Source organism: Pan paniscus, chromosome 7, assembly GCF_029289425.2.
Source record: "Pan paniscus chromosome 7, NHGRI_mPanPan1-v2.0_pri, whole genome shotgun sequence".
Classification (NCBI taxonomy): Eukaryota; Metazoa; Chordata; class Mammalia; order Primates; family Hominidae; genus Pan; species Pan paniscus.
Window position 1 is genome coordinate 22,126,422 of NC_073256.2, and position 13,315 is coordinate 22,139,736.

The 13,315-nt window shown below is 44.6% G+C and overlaps 1 protein-coding gene across 1 annotated transcript in view; it reads left to right on the top strand.

The window, feature by feature from the left end:
* Positions 1-13,315, top strand: part of LOC117981307 (protein artemis-like) — a 34,072-nt gene that overhangs the window by 8,744 nt on the left and 12,013 nt on the right. The window contains exons 2-5 of the mRNA XM_063607038.1: positions 1,282-1,333; positions 5,262-5,346; positions 10,585-10,644; positions 12,321-12,454. Coding sequence (XP_063463108.1) covers positions 1,282-1,333; positions 5,262-5,346; positions 10,585-10,644; positions 12,321-12,454 — 331 coding nt within the window. The remainder of the gene's footprint in view (positions 1-1,281; positions 1,334-5,261; positions 5,347-10,584; positions 10,645-12,320; positions 12,455-13,315) is intronic.

Consider the following 13,315-nt stretch of genomic DNA (forward strand, 5'->3'; position numbering starts at 1 on the left):
TTTTTTTTTTGGTTATTTATTTACTTTTGAGATGGAGTTTCACTCTAGTTGCCCAGGCTGGAGTGCAGTGGTGCAATCTCGGCTCACCGCAACCTCTGCCTTCCGGGTTCAAGCAATTCTCCTATCTCAGCCTCCCAAGTAGCTGGGATTACAGCCATGCGCCACCAGCCCCAGCTAATTTTGTATTTTTAGTGGAGACAGGGTATCTCCATATTGGTCAGGCTGGTCTCGAACTCCCGACCTCAGGTGATCCGCCTGCCTCGGCCTCCCAAAGTGCTGGGGTTACAGGCATGAGCCACCGCGCCCAGCCGTTTGTTTGTTTTTGAGATGAAGTCTCACTCTGTCACCCAGGCTGAAGTGCAGTTTTATGGCCTTGGCTCACTGCAACCTCTACCTCCCGTGTTCAAGTGATTGTCCTGCCTCAGCCACCCGAGTAGCTGGGATTATAGGGGTGTGCTACTATTCATGGCTAATTTTTGTATTTTTAGTAGAGATGGGGTTTTACCGTGTTGGCGAGGTTGGTCTTGAACTTCTGACCTCAGGTGATCCGCCTGCCTCGGCCTCCCAAAATGTTGGGATTACAGGCATGAGCCACCGTGTCCAACTGGTTTAGCTAAACAATTTAGAGCTGTTTGATCATTGTTGTCTGGGCCTTTACTTGCTAAAGATTCAGAATATATTGGAATGCATGATATACTTAATGTAATAGTCGGTCTAATTGCTACCTTTCTGTTGTCTGTGTCTGTTAATGTGGAGCACTGTGGAGCAAGTCTTTGTGGATAGTAATATTCCCCTTTCAATCCATCACAGTAGGCTGAGAGGATGACAAAACTCTTACTCTGAACCTGAGTGATTTCCCAGCAGACTCCATGGTCACAAACTTGAATTTCTAGATAGACTGATTTAAGTGGCAGGAAGTGAATGGGTCACATAGAGCGTGGCTCGAAGGATGGTTGGATTGAAATGAAGTAAGAGTGGAGGGCTAGAAGCAGTTCTCATTCTTCTGTGGCTGCCCAGAGTGATTTAAACTCTGGCCTGTGATGCACAGAATCACTCTCCTTTTAAATTGACTTGGATGGCTCAGAAATGGGCTGCCGGTCCTGTTCTGAGGAGGATTCTTCACTTGCAGAAGAAAGAGCTCATAGCCCATGTGAATCAATTCTTATAAAAGCAAACCTCATGGGTTTTCTCTTGAAGCTGAAAAAGAAGACGACTGTTTCCCTTGGGCTAAGGAATCCTCTGGGAAAACATATTCATGAGTTTTTGTTCTTTTGCTTTTAGGTCACATGAAAGGATTAAGAGCCCCTACCTTGAAAAGAAGGTTGGAGTGCAGGTAATTTATTTTGCTACTTGTGTGTGTGTGTTTTTAAGCAAACATTTTAATTGAGAGAGAACAACTGTACAGAAAAGTACATACATCCAAGCATATAGTCATTTACAAAATGAACGCATCACTCAGATTAAGAAATAGGACAGTACCAATATCCCAGACCCCTCCTACCTCCCAACTCATTCCCTCCTCCCAAAGGTAACCTCTATTCTGACTTTTGTCATCATGGGTTAGCTTTGGCTGTTTGTGAACTTTATGTATATATATATATATATATATATATATATATATGTAGAATCCTACCAAATACACTCTTTAAAAACAACTATATATATATGTAGAATCCTACCAAATACACTCTTTAAAAACAACAACAACAACAGCAACAAAAAAAAAACAGAGATGGAGTTTTGCTATGTCGCCCAGGCTGATCTCGAACCCCTGGCCTCAGGTGATCCTCCTGCCTTATTCTTCTGAAGGGCTGGCATTATAGATGTGAGCCACTGGCACCTGGCCACAAATATACCCTTTTATATTTGTTTTACTTTAGTGAACTTTGTATTTGTGTGATTTATCTATGCTGCTAGGTACAGCAATAACTCACTCCATGTTATTTCTGTAAGAGTATATGAGAGAGAATGGCTATTCCATTGTAAAGGATCATATAATACTGGATTTTTTCTTAAAGCTGAACTGTTAGATGCTTTTCTTGCAGCCATTGCCTACATCTAAATTCCCACTTCTCAAGATCCATATTTGAAAAGGGCCAGTGGATGTCAGGCTTCTCTTCTAATTGATAGCAATACTCTCTCTTCTTGATAATGATAGCTAATGTTTATTGAATACTTACTGTATCTGGGCACTGTGTATTTCTTAGTTCAACAATTTTTTTTTTTTTTTTTTTTTTTTTTTTGTAGAGACGGGGTCTTACCATGTTGCCCAGGCTGGTTGTAAACTCCTGGCTTCAAGTGATCTCCCATCTTGGCCTCCCACAGCCCTGGGCTTATAGGCATGAGCCTTTGCACCTGGCCAATAATTTTTTATTACTTTATTTGTATTTACTTATTGACTTTTGTGACAGGGTCTTGCTCTGTCGCCCAGGCTGGAGTGCAATGGCACGATCTCAGCTCACTGCAACTTCTTTTCTAGTGATTCTTTTGCTTCAGCCACCTGAGTAGCTGGGATTACAGGTGCGCACCACCACGCCCAGCTACTTTTTGTATTTTTGGTAGAGAGGGGTTTTACCATGTTCGCCAGGCTGGTCTCGAACTCCTGACCTCAAGTGATCTGCCTGCCTCAGCCTCCCAAAGTGTTGGGATTACAGGAATGAGCCACCACTCCTGGCCTCAGTAATTTTTTTTGGTCGCCTGTGACGTGTCAGGCATTGTACTGGAGGTGGAGAATGCATTAGTGAGCCACACAGATGCAAGGCTCTGCCCTCTTGTACCTGACATTTTCATTAGAGCTTCTTGATAACCTTTTGAATAGATCCTACTATTATTTCTATTTTACAGATGAGGAAACTGAGGAACCAGAGAGGTTAAATCAGTTGCCCAGTGTCACACAGCCAGTAAGTGGCAGGACCAGGATTCCAGCCAGGTCTGTCTGATTGTAGAGCCTATGTATCAGTCATCTGCTGCTGCATAACAAATTACTTCAAAATGGAGTGACTTAACACTGATCATGTCTTATTGCTCAGTTTCTGTGGATCAGGGATTGACAGGGTAGAATGGGAATGGTTTCCCAGCCCAGGTATCAAACATCAGTGAGCAGAGTCTTCAGATGTCAGCCCCATAAGATCTGAAGACTCCCTCATCCATGTCTGATACCTGGGCTGGGAAAACTCACACAGCTAGGGGCTAGAACCATTTGGCATGTTTTTTTTTTTTTTTTTTTTTTTTTTTTGAAACAGAGTCTAACTCTGCTGCCCAGGCGGGAGTGCAGTAGCGTGATGTTGGCTCACTGCAATCTCTGCCTCCCAGGTTCAAGCAATTCTCCCGGCTCAGCCTCCCAAGCAGCTAGGACTACAGGCACGTGCCACTAAGCCCAACTAATTTTTGTATTTTTCAGTAGAGATGGGGTTTCACCATGTTGGTCAGGCTGGTCTCAAACTCCTGACTTCAAGTGATCTGCCCACCTTGGCCTCCCAAAGTGCTGGGATTACAGGCGTGAGGCATCTCTATCTCTAGAAGTCTCTTTAGGCCAGGCGTAGTGGCTTAGGCTTATAATCCCAGCACTTTGGGAAGCTGAGGTGGGAGGATGACCTGAGCCTAGGAGTTTGAAACCAACCTGGGCAACGTAGGGAGACCTCGTCTCTACAGAAAATAGGAAAAATGAGCCAGGTGTGGTGGCATGTGCTGTAGTCCCGGGTGCTCAGGCTGCTGAGGTGGGAGGATAGCTTGCATTCCAGCCTGGGTGACAGTGAGCTCCCCTCCCCCTAAAAAAAAAAATCTCTTTAGCGTGAGTCCGTCAGGATGGCCAGACCTGTTAAATGGAGACTCAGGGTTAAAAAGCGTATGTCCTAAGAGAGAGCTAGGAGGAAGTTATACTACCTGGACATCTAACCTCCAAAGCCATGCAATTACTTCCACGGCATTCTATGGTGAAGGTAATTACAGAAAACTGCCCAGATTCAAGGGGAGGGAACATAGACCCCGCCAGTCAGTGGAGGAATTTTAGTATCTATTTTGTAAGGAGAGCATGTATGGATGGTGTATGTCGTTGTGTGGCCATCTTTGGAAAAATACAATCTACCGTAGACTATATTCCTAACCTCAAAATGATAGCGTTAAGTTTTAAAAGTTTATTATGGGCTGGGCGCGGTGGCTCATGCCTGTAATCCCATCACTTTGGGAGGCTGAGGTGGGTGGATCAGTTGAGGTCAGGATATCGAGACCAGCCTGGCCAACACGGTGAAACCCCGTTTCTATTAAAAATACAAAAAGTTAGCTGGGCGTGGTGGTGCGCATGTAGTCCCAGCTACTCAAGAGGCTAAGGCAGGAGAATCGCTTGAACCCGGGAGGCGGAAGGTTGCAGTGAGCCGAGATCGCGCCACCGCACTCCAGCCTGAGTGACAGATCAAGACTCCGTCTCAAAAAAAAAAAGAAAAAAAAAAGTTTATTATGAAATTAATTTCTGTTCTTTAAAAAAAAAAAAAAAAGAATAGGCTGGGCGCAGTGGCTCTCGCCTATAATCCCATCACTTTGGGAGGCCGAGGTGGGTGGATCACCCGAGGTCAGGAGTTCGAGACCAGCCTGGCCAACGTGGTCAAACTCCATCTCTACAAAAATATAAAAATTAGTCCGGCATCATGGCGCGTGCTTGTAATCCCAGCTACTCGGGAGGCTGAGACAGGAGAATCGCTTGAACCTGGGAAGTGGAGTTTGCAGTGAGCCGAGATCACACCATTGCACTCCAGCCTGGGTGACAGAGCAAGACTCCATCTCAAAAAAAAAAAAAAAAAAAAAAGGATAGACTTACACAGTAAAAAGCAGAAGTTTCTATTCCCAACACACCTTTTCCAGACGTAGCGTAACGTGTGGCGGTATCTTTCCAGACACACCTAATCACATACAAGCGCGTATTTCCAAGTAACAATGGTGAGGGACCACTGTTGGAGGAGGTCCAGGGACACCGTGTTTCCACCCCCACCTTGTGCTCTTGATGGCACTGAAATGGTGCGCATAGGTATGTTGGGAGTGACTCTAACAGATTTTGTGCCAGCGTAATTTCTGAATAATTAGATGTATGATGAAATAGATTTCATAACCATGCCCGGCTAGTATTTGTGTTTTTAGTAGGGATGGGGTTTCACCATGTTGGTCAGACTGGTCTCAAATGAAATTATTAGATGTATGATGAAATAGATTTCTTAGTCACCAAGATGGCTCATTTTGGATTGTACTGAAAGTTTTTTCTTTTTTCCTTTCAGCTTGAAGGTTTATCTATACTGTTCACCTGTGACTAAGGAGTTGTTGTTAACGAGCCCGAAATACAGATTTTGGAAGAAACAAATTGTAAGTTTTATTTTCTTAATAACTTAATTTTTTTTAAGTGGGAAGTATTTTTAGAGGTAGATTGACAAAAACTTTGCCTCAGTTTGTCACATACTACAGTTATCCACATTAATTAGAATATTGAGTCTCTGGCCGGACATGGTGGCTTACACCTATAATCCCAGCACTTTGGGAGGCCTTGGCGGATGGATCACTTGAGGTCAGGAGTTCATGACCAGCCTGGCCAACATGGTGAAACCCTGTCTACTAAAAATACAAAATTTGGCCAGGTGTGGTGGCACACACTTGTAGTCCCAGCTACTTGGGAGGCTGAGGCAGGATAATTGCTTGAACCCAGGAAGCAATGGTTGCATTGAGCTGAGATCACGCCACTGCACTCCAGCCTGGGCAATAGAGTGGGACTCCATCTAAAATAAAAAATAAAAATAAAAATAAGTCTGTTGGCATTGAACAATATGGCAGAAGTCAACATTTGGTAGTTGTTGATATGTTTTCCTTGTTCCTCAAGAGTGAGATCTAGGTCTTAGTTTTGTTTGTTTAATCTCATTGACCCTCTTGCTAAGATGCATTTTAATATTTTCTATTTTTTGTTTTTGAGATAGAGTCTCGCTCTGCTGCCGAGGCTGGAGTGCAGTGGCTCAAACTCAGCTCTCTGCAACCTCTGCCTCCTGAGTTCAAGTGATTCTCCTGCCTCAGCCTCCCGAGTAGCTGGGACTACAGAATCCCACCACCATACCCAGCTAATATTTGTGTTTTTAGTAGGCAGGGGATTTCACCGTGTTGGTCAGGCAGGTCTCAAACTCCTGACTTCAGGTGATCCACCCACCTTGGTTCCACCCACTTGATTCCAAGTGGATCCACTTAGATCCACTCCCAAAGTGTCGGAATTACAGGTGTGAGCCACCATGCCTGGCCACATTTTAATATTTTAGAGTGTAAAGTGTTCATTAACATAATTATTAAATCCTTTTATTTAAATTGTGGGATAGAGTAAGAAAAATAAACATAAATTACAGGCTGTCATAAGGAAGAGATGACAGCTAGAAGAATACAGATAGAATGGGTAACTTTCGGTCTGGCAGAATAAAATGCACCTGTCCAATGTGAGGTAGTCAAGGGGAGGAAAAATGTCTGGTGCATAGAAAATGCAAAGAAGGCAGAAACACTCCAATTATATATGACTATATATAGGAAAGGATTTAATTGTACCTTTGGTCAGAAGACAAATTCTCAGTTTAAGTTAAAAAAATCAGACAAATCTGGCTGGGCCCAGTGGCTCACGCTTGTAATCCCAGCACTTTGGGAGGCCGAGGCGGGCAGCTCACCTGAGGTCAGATAGAGACCAGCCTGGCCAACAGGGCGAAACCCCGTGTCTACTAAAAATGCAAAAAATTGGGTGTGGTGGCGGTGCCTGTAATCCCAGCTCCTTGGGATGCTGAGGCAGGAGAATTGCTTGAACCTGGGAGGCGGAGGTTGCAATGAGCTGAGATCGTGCCACTACACTCCAGCCTGGGTGACAGAGTGAGATTCCATCTTCAAAAACAATCAAAAAAGTTAGACAAATTCATGAGTATTAGTCTATAAGAGACATAGATAAAACAGAAGGATAAATACAGGTTGAAATTTGAAATTTTGGGGGAAGAAGAAAAAATTACTAACCAATTAGAAGGCAAAAATGTCAGAGTGGCAGTTTTTAATATCAGAAAGTAGACTAGAAGGCAAAGAAAGACAAGGTTTGAAGAGGGTATCACTGTTAAAAGGAGCCATGGGTCACATGGACGTATGTGCAATTGACAAAATAGCGTCCAACTGAAGTAGAAACTGTGAGAAACTGTCACCCAGTGCTTGATCTGAGGAGAACCACAATGATTTAACAGAATGTGGGTTCATTATGTGGATTAGTTCTTAAATCATTGTGGGAGTTGGCAGAGCAGTTGGTCCCAGTGTCACAAAGAGTCTGTTCACTTTTTTTTTTTTTTTTCTTTTTTTGAGATAGTCTCACTCTGTCACAGGCTGGAGTGCAGAGGCGTGATCTCGGCTCACCGCAACCTCCGTCTAACCGGTTCAAGCAATTCTCCCTGCCTCCGCCTCCCTAGTAGCTGGGATTACAGGCCTGAACCACCACACCTGGCTAATTTTTGTATTTTTTAGTAGAGATGGGGTTTTGCCATGTTGGCGAGGCTGGTCTTGTACTCCTGCCCTCAGGTGATCCTCCCGCCTCGGCCACCCAAGTGCTGGGATTACAGGTGTGAGCCACTGTGCCGGGCTTCTGTTTGCTCTTAAGCTGCTTACAGCCAGTGCCTCCCTCCTACCCACATTTGGGCAAGCTGACAAAAAGGCCCATGCCTGCCTTAGCACTAAGGCGAAGTTCAAACCAGGCATGTCCAGGCCCAACCCGCACCAAAGTGGAAACCAGGGCTACTTGCTCCTACTCTCTCTTAAGCCACAGGAAACACTTCTGTCCCCAGCTCAGGGACTGCACTGCCCTCCCCGAAAGTCCTGTGATGTGACTGAAGTTTTCTTCTCATTCTCTGTCGTGTGTGTGCTTGCGTGTGTGTATGTGCATGCGTGTGTGAGTATGCACACATAGTGTGTGCACGTGTGTTTGTGTGCATGACATCATCCACCTCCACATCTGACCTTTGATTGGGAAGGGGATTTGTCCTCCCTCTGCAGAGCAGTCACAACAGCAGGGTTGTTCCTGTTGTCTCTGGCATTCAGCTTGAAGTTAATACAGGTCAGCCCGGCCAGCAGTCAGGAAGAAAAGCTGGAAGAGAAGTGGAGGGGAACAGAGACAAACTGGAAGGCAGAATGGCCCACTAGAGCCCAGCAGGACAGACTGAAACCCACTTCTGTCTCTCACTTCCTCTGGCCTCAATAGTGCTGGTCTCCCACTTTGGCTCTGAAGCACATGCACCTGCCCCAGGATTCGGAGGAGCTGCACACAGGCACCCAGCAGAAGCTGATGTTGCTGCGGCCCTGCCCCAGACTCTGAGTTAAGCCAGAAGGTCAATGTTCAGGAGCTGTTACCATTTCTGGTGCCCTTCAGAGCATTAAAAAAACCCTACTTGTTCACATCTGCCTTCTGAATGTTTACTGTGGGCAACAACATGGAAAGGGGTTCTAGGAAACAGTTCCAGCTTAGGTGAGTTGACATAGTACAAACAAGGCCACCGCAGAATCAGGGCAAGAAATAGGAAATCAACAATTGTCACTGAAGAGCTTAACATGCCCCTCCCAGATGCTGAAAGAAGGAGGCAGGAAACAAGATGCAGAAAATGTGTAAATGTGGACTAATGAACAGAACTTTAAACCCAAGGAAGAAAATAGTATTTTGGGGGGTGCTCATGACATTTACAAAAACTAACCATGTACTGCATCACAAAAGAAGGCAATGATGTTGGAGATCAGAAACAAAGGGACAGCTAAAATCTTCCCATACACGTGGAAACTAAATGCATACAATAACTGACCCTTTGGTTAAAAGGGAAATTGTACGATAAAGAAAACATACAATATGTAGAACTGATATGGCTAGGCTTGGGGGCTCACATGTGTAGTCCTAGCACTTCGGGAGGCCAAGGTGGGACAATTGTGTGAGTCCGGGAGTTCGAAACCAGCCTGGGCAATACCGCAAAACCCCATGTCTACAAAAAAACCTTAAAAATTAGCCTGGTATTGTAGAGTGTGCCTGTAGTCCCAGCCACTCAGAAGGCTGAGGCAGAAAAATCACTTGAGCCCCGAAGTTTGAGGCTATAGTGAGCCGTGATTGCGCCACTGCACTCCAGGCTGGCTAACACAGTGAGAGCCTGTCTCAAAAAAAATAAATAAATAAAGGAGCTGATGGACAATGGAAACGTGGCATGTCAGAATGTGTGGAACATAGCTAAATTTGTCCTTGAAGGGAAATTGATAGCATTAAATGGGTATATTAGAAAAGAGGATGGGCTCAGTGGCTCACACCTGTAATTGCAGCACTTTGGGAGGCTGAGGTGGAAGGATCACCTGAGGTCAGGAGTTCGAGACCAGTCTGGCCAATATGGTGAAACCCCATCTCTGCTACAAAACATTAGCCAGGCATGGTGGCGGGTGCCTGTAGTCCCAGCTGCTCAGGAGGGTGAGGCAGGAGAATTGCTTGAACCTGGGAGGCAGAGGTTGCAGCAAGCTGAGATCGTGCCACTGCGCCCCAGCCTGGGCAACAGAGCGAGACCCTATCTCAAAAATAATAAATGGGGAAAAACCCATTTCATACATGAAAATGTAAGAATCCTCATAAAGACAGTAACTGAATCTAGCAGTGTTAAATAGTACATCATGAATAAGATGTTTCATTCCAGAAATGCAAAAATACTTTAACACCCAAACCTTAGACACTGTAAGTTTTAGGACATTAGTGGACTGAAAAGATGAAAAATCACATTGATCTATACATCAGATACTTACTGAATGCTTCCTATGTGCTAGTCTCTGTTTTGATGGCAGGGGGAAATGTACCAGGGAGCATTCTGCATCACTTAGAACCAGTGCATGAGGCCGGGTGTGGTGGCTCACGCCTGTAATCCCAGCACTTTGGAAAGCTGAGGCAGGTGATCCTGAGGTTAGGAGTTGGAGACCAGCCTGGCCAACATGTCAAAATCCTGTCTCTACTAAAAATACAAAAAACTCAGCCTTGCGTAGTAGCGGGCCCTGTCATCCCAGCTACTTGGGAGGCTGAGGCAGGAGAATCGCATGAACCCAGGAGGCGGTGGTTGCAGTGAGCCGATACCACACCACTGCGCTCCAGCCTGGGTGACAGAGTGAGAATCCTTCTGAGAAAAAAAAAAAAAAGAACCAGTGTATGAAGCATCCATGTCACAGACCCATCCAGACTGTGTTCTGAGGCACAAAAGTTAGGACACGTGACCACGTTTTTACAAAGACTCAAAAGTCAGAGAGGAATGGGAGTGGTAGGGATGGGGAGATGAAGGAGGAAAAATGAATTCATGGAAACAGAATTGTGTCAGGGGATTATATGCATTTACGAGGCATTTATTCTGTATTGCCAAATCTCCCTCAAGACAGGTATTATTTTCTTTACAATTTTTTCTAACTGTTAAAATATTTATTACGATGTAATGGGAATTGTTTATATAGAGAGTCTGAAACTTCTCTTTGCCCCGTTTCTGTGTTTCAGACAGCAAAGGCATATAAAGCCATGAAAAACTGCTATATACATGGTCTCTTATTTTATTTTTATAGATATCTATTGAAATTGAGACTCCTACCCAGATATCTTTAGTGGATGAAGCATCAGGAGAGGTAACTAAATATTAAATATTGATTCCTTTAAACTAGTGCTAAAATGATGGTTTATCTTTCTCTTTGATTTTGTAGTCAGTTGCTCCACCCCTCAGCTATACCCTCAATCTTTCTCTTTGATTTTGAATGCTCATTTAACCATAAATAAAAATCTAGTAATTGAGTGGGGTTTTAGGGGCAAAAAAATCCCTTTGTGATTGTGTAAGTCCATTTGGGCTGCACTCACAAAACTACCATAGACTGAGTGGCTTATGCAATAGACACTTGTTGCTTAGGGTTCTAGAGACTGGAAATCCAAGATCCAGTCTCCAGCAGATTTCATGTCTGGTGAGGGCCCACTTCCTGGTTCTTTTTTTTTTTTTGAGACGGAGTCTCACTCCGTCACCCAGGCTGGAATGCAGTGGTGTGATCTTGGCTCACTGCAACCTCCACCTCCTGGGTTCAAGCGATTCTCCTGCCTCAGCCTCTCTAGTAGCTGGGATTACAGGCGCCTGCCACCACGACCAGAGCCCAGCTAATTATTGTATTTTTAGTAGAGAGGGGGTTTACCATGTTGGTCAGACTTGTCTTGAACTCCTGACCTCAAGTGATCCGCCTGCCTTGGGCTCCCAAAGTGCTGGGGTGACAGGCGTGAGTCACTGTGCCTGGCCACTTCCTGGTTCTTACATGCTGTCTTTTTCCCTGTGTCCTCCCATAGTAAAGGGGCAAACAAGCTCCCCTGGGTGTCTTATAAAGGCACTGATGTCACTCACAAGGCTTCTATGCCCAACAACTAATCACCTCCCAAAGGCCTCCTAATAAAACCACTTTGGGGGTTAGGATTTCAACATAGGGATTTTGGGGAGGGACACGAACATTTAGTCGTTAACAGTGATGTATTTATTTCCCATGTTGTAAAGGATTGGGCATGGCTTATTTTTTCTTCCTTATTACATGCTAATGATGGGAACCCTGGTGTTGATATTACTACATGATGTTATTGTCACATTTACTGAGTTTTATAATATTCAGAATTTAAAATGGTGATTAATATTTTTGCATCAAATTCATGGATATTGTACTTTTTTCTGAACTCTTATTCAGAAAAGGGGCACTGCCAAGTGGAAAAAATTTATTTTTCATCATTAAATTTTGAAGTAGTACTTTTGTGAATGTATGGTTTTAATAAGTAGGACTATAGACATACACCCCCCATTTTTTTAACCTTTACAGCTGGTAGGTATTTTCCTATTTTGGTTAATATTGGTTCTGTAGCTTGATTATAGCACACTGCTTTGCCATGTTTAACTGTGAGGGTGTCTTGTGTTGTTTGAATGTGATCTGAACAGAAACTGAGCTTTTCAGATGTTTCTTCTTTGGAGATCAGACAGTTGAAGTATTCTTCCCATCAAATTTTCCTGAGGGAGGATTACAGAGCCAGTTTAGGGAGAATTAAAAAGGAAAAAAAAAAATAGGTGAACCATTGTAAATGCCATCCTGGACTCTGCCAACTGCTTTTCCGGGGAATAGTGTCATGGTGTGTGGCCTTGTCACATCAGGGATATTGGTGAAAGGCATTCCCTGAGCTGAGGGTCGACAGCAGGCTGACTTTTGAGCAGTCTTGCCTCCACTTTGAGTTTTTATGTTTCTTCCTGTGTGCCATGACTTTTGTGCTTTGTTTATCCAGCTCCAACCAGGGGGAGACCCATTTGAAAGGGTCCTCCAGAATGAATGGAGACTTCCATGAGGAGTCACTGTCACTGAGCAGTGACCTGGTGTGTGCAGAGCTCTCCCCACTTACTGATGGCTGGAGAGGCAGTAGTGCCTGCAGGTCTTGCCCTTGCCGAACACTATGATGTGCAGTGTGTATCAGGACCAGGCCTGATCCAGGCTTTAATCTTTTTTTCTTTTTTCCTTTTTTTTTGAGACTGAGCCTCACTCTGTCGCCCAGGCTGGAGTGCAGTAGGGTCATCTTGGTTCACTGCAATCTCCACCTCCTGGGTTCAAGCAATTCTCTTGCCTCAGCTTCCTGAGTAGCTGGGGATTACAGGTGCCCACCACCACGCCCGGCTAATTTTTGTATTTTTAGTAGACACAGGGTTTCACCATGTTGGCCAGACTGGTCTCGAACTGCTGACCTCAAGGGATTCGCTCACCTCAGCCTCCCAAAGTGCTGGAATTACAGGTGTGAGCCACTGCACTTGACTGAGGCTTTAAAAATTGTTAAATAGTGGCCAGGCATGGTAGCTCTCACCTGTAATCCCAGCACTTTGGGAGGCCGAGGCAGATGTATCACTTGAGGTCAAGAGTTCAAGACTAGCCTGGCGAACATGGTGAAACCCCATCTCTACTAAAAATACAAAAAATTAGCCAGGCGTGATGGCAGGCGCCTGTAATCCCAGCTACTGGGGAGGCTGAGGCAGGAGAATTGCTTGAACCCAGCAGGCAGAGGTTGCAGTGAGCCAAGATCATGCCATTGCACTCCAGCCTGGGCAACAGAGTGAGACTCCATCTCAAAAAAAAAAAAAAAAAAAAAAAATTAAATAGCTTTATTGAGATAGAAATCAAGTCACAGACTTGTGTATCCATCACCACAATCAATTTCAGAATATTTTCAGCACCCCAAGGGAAAAAGCCTTTACCGATTGCAATCCCTCCCTATTCTCTCCTTCCCCAACCCCCTGGCAACCAC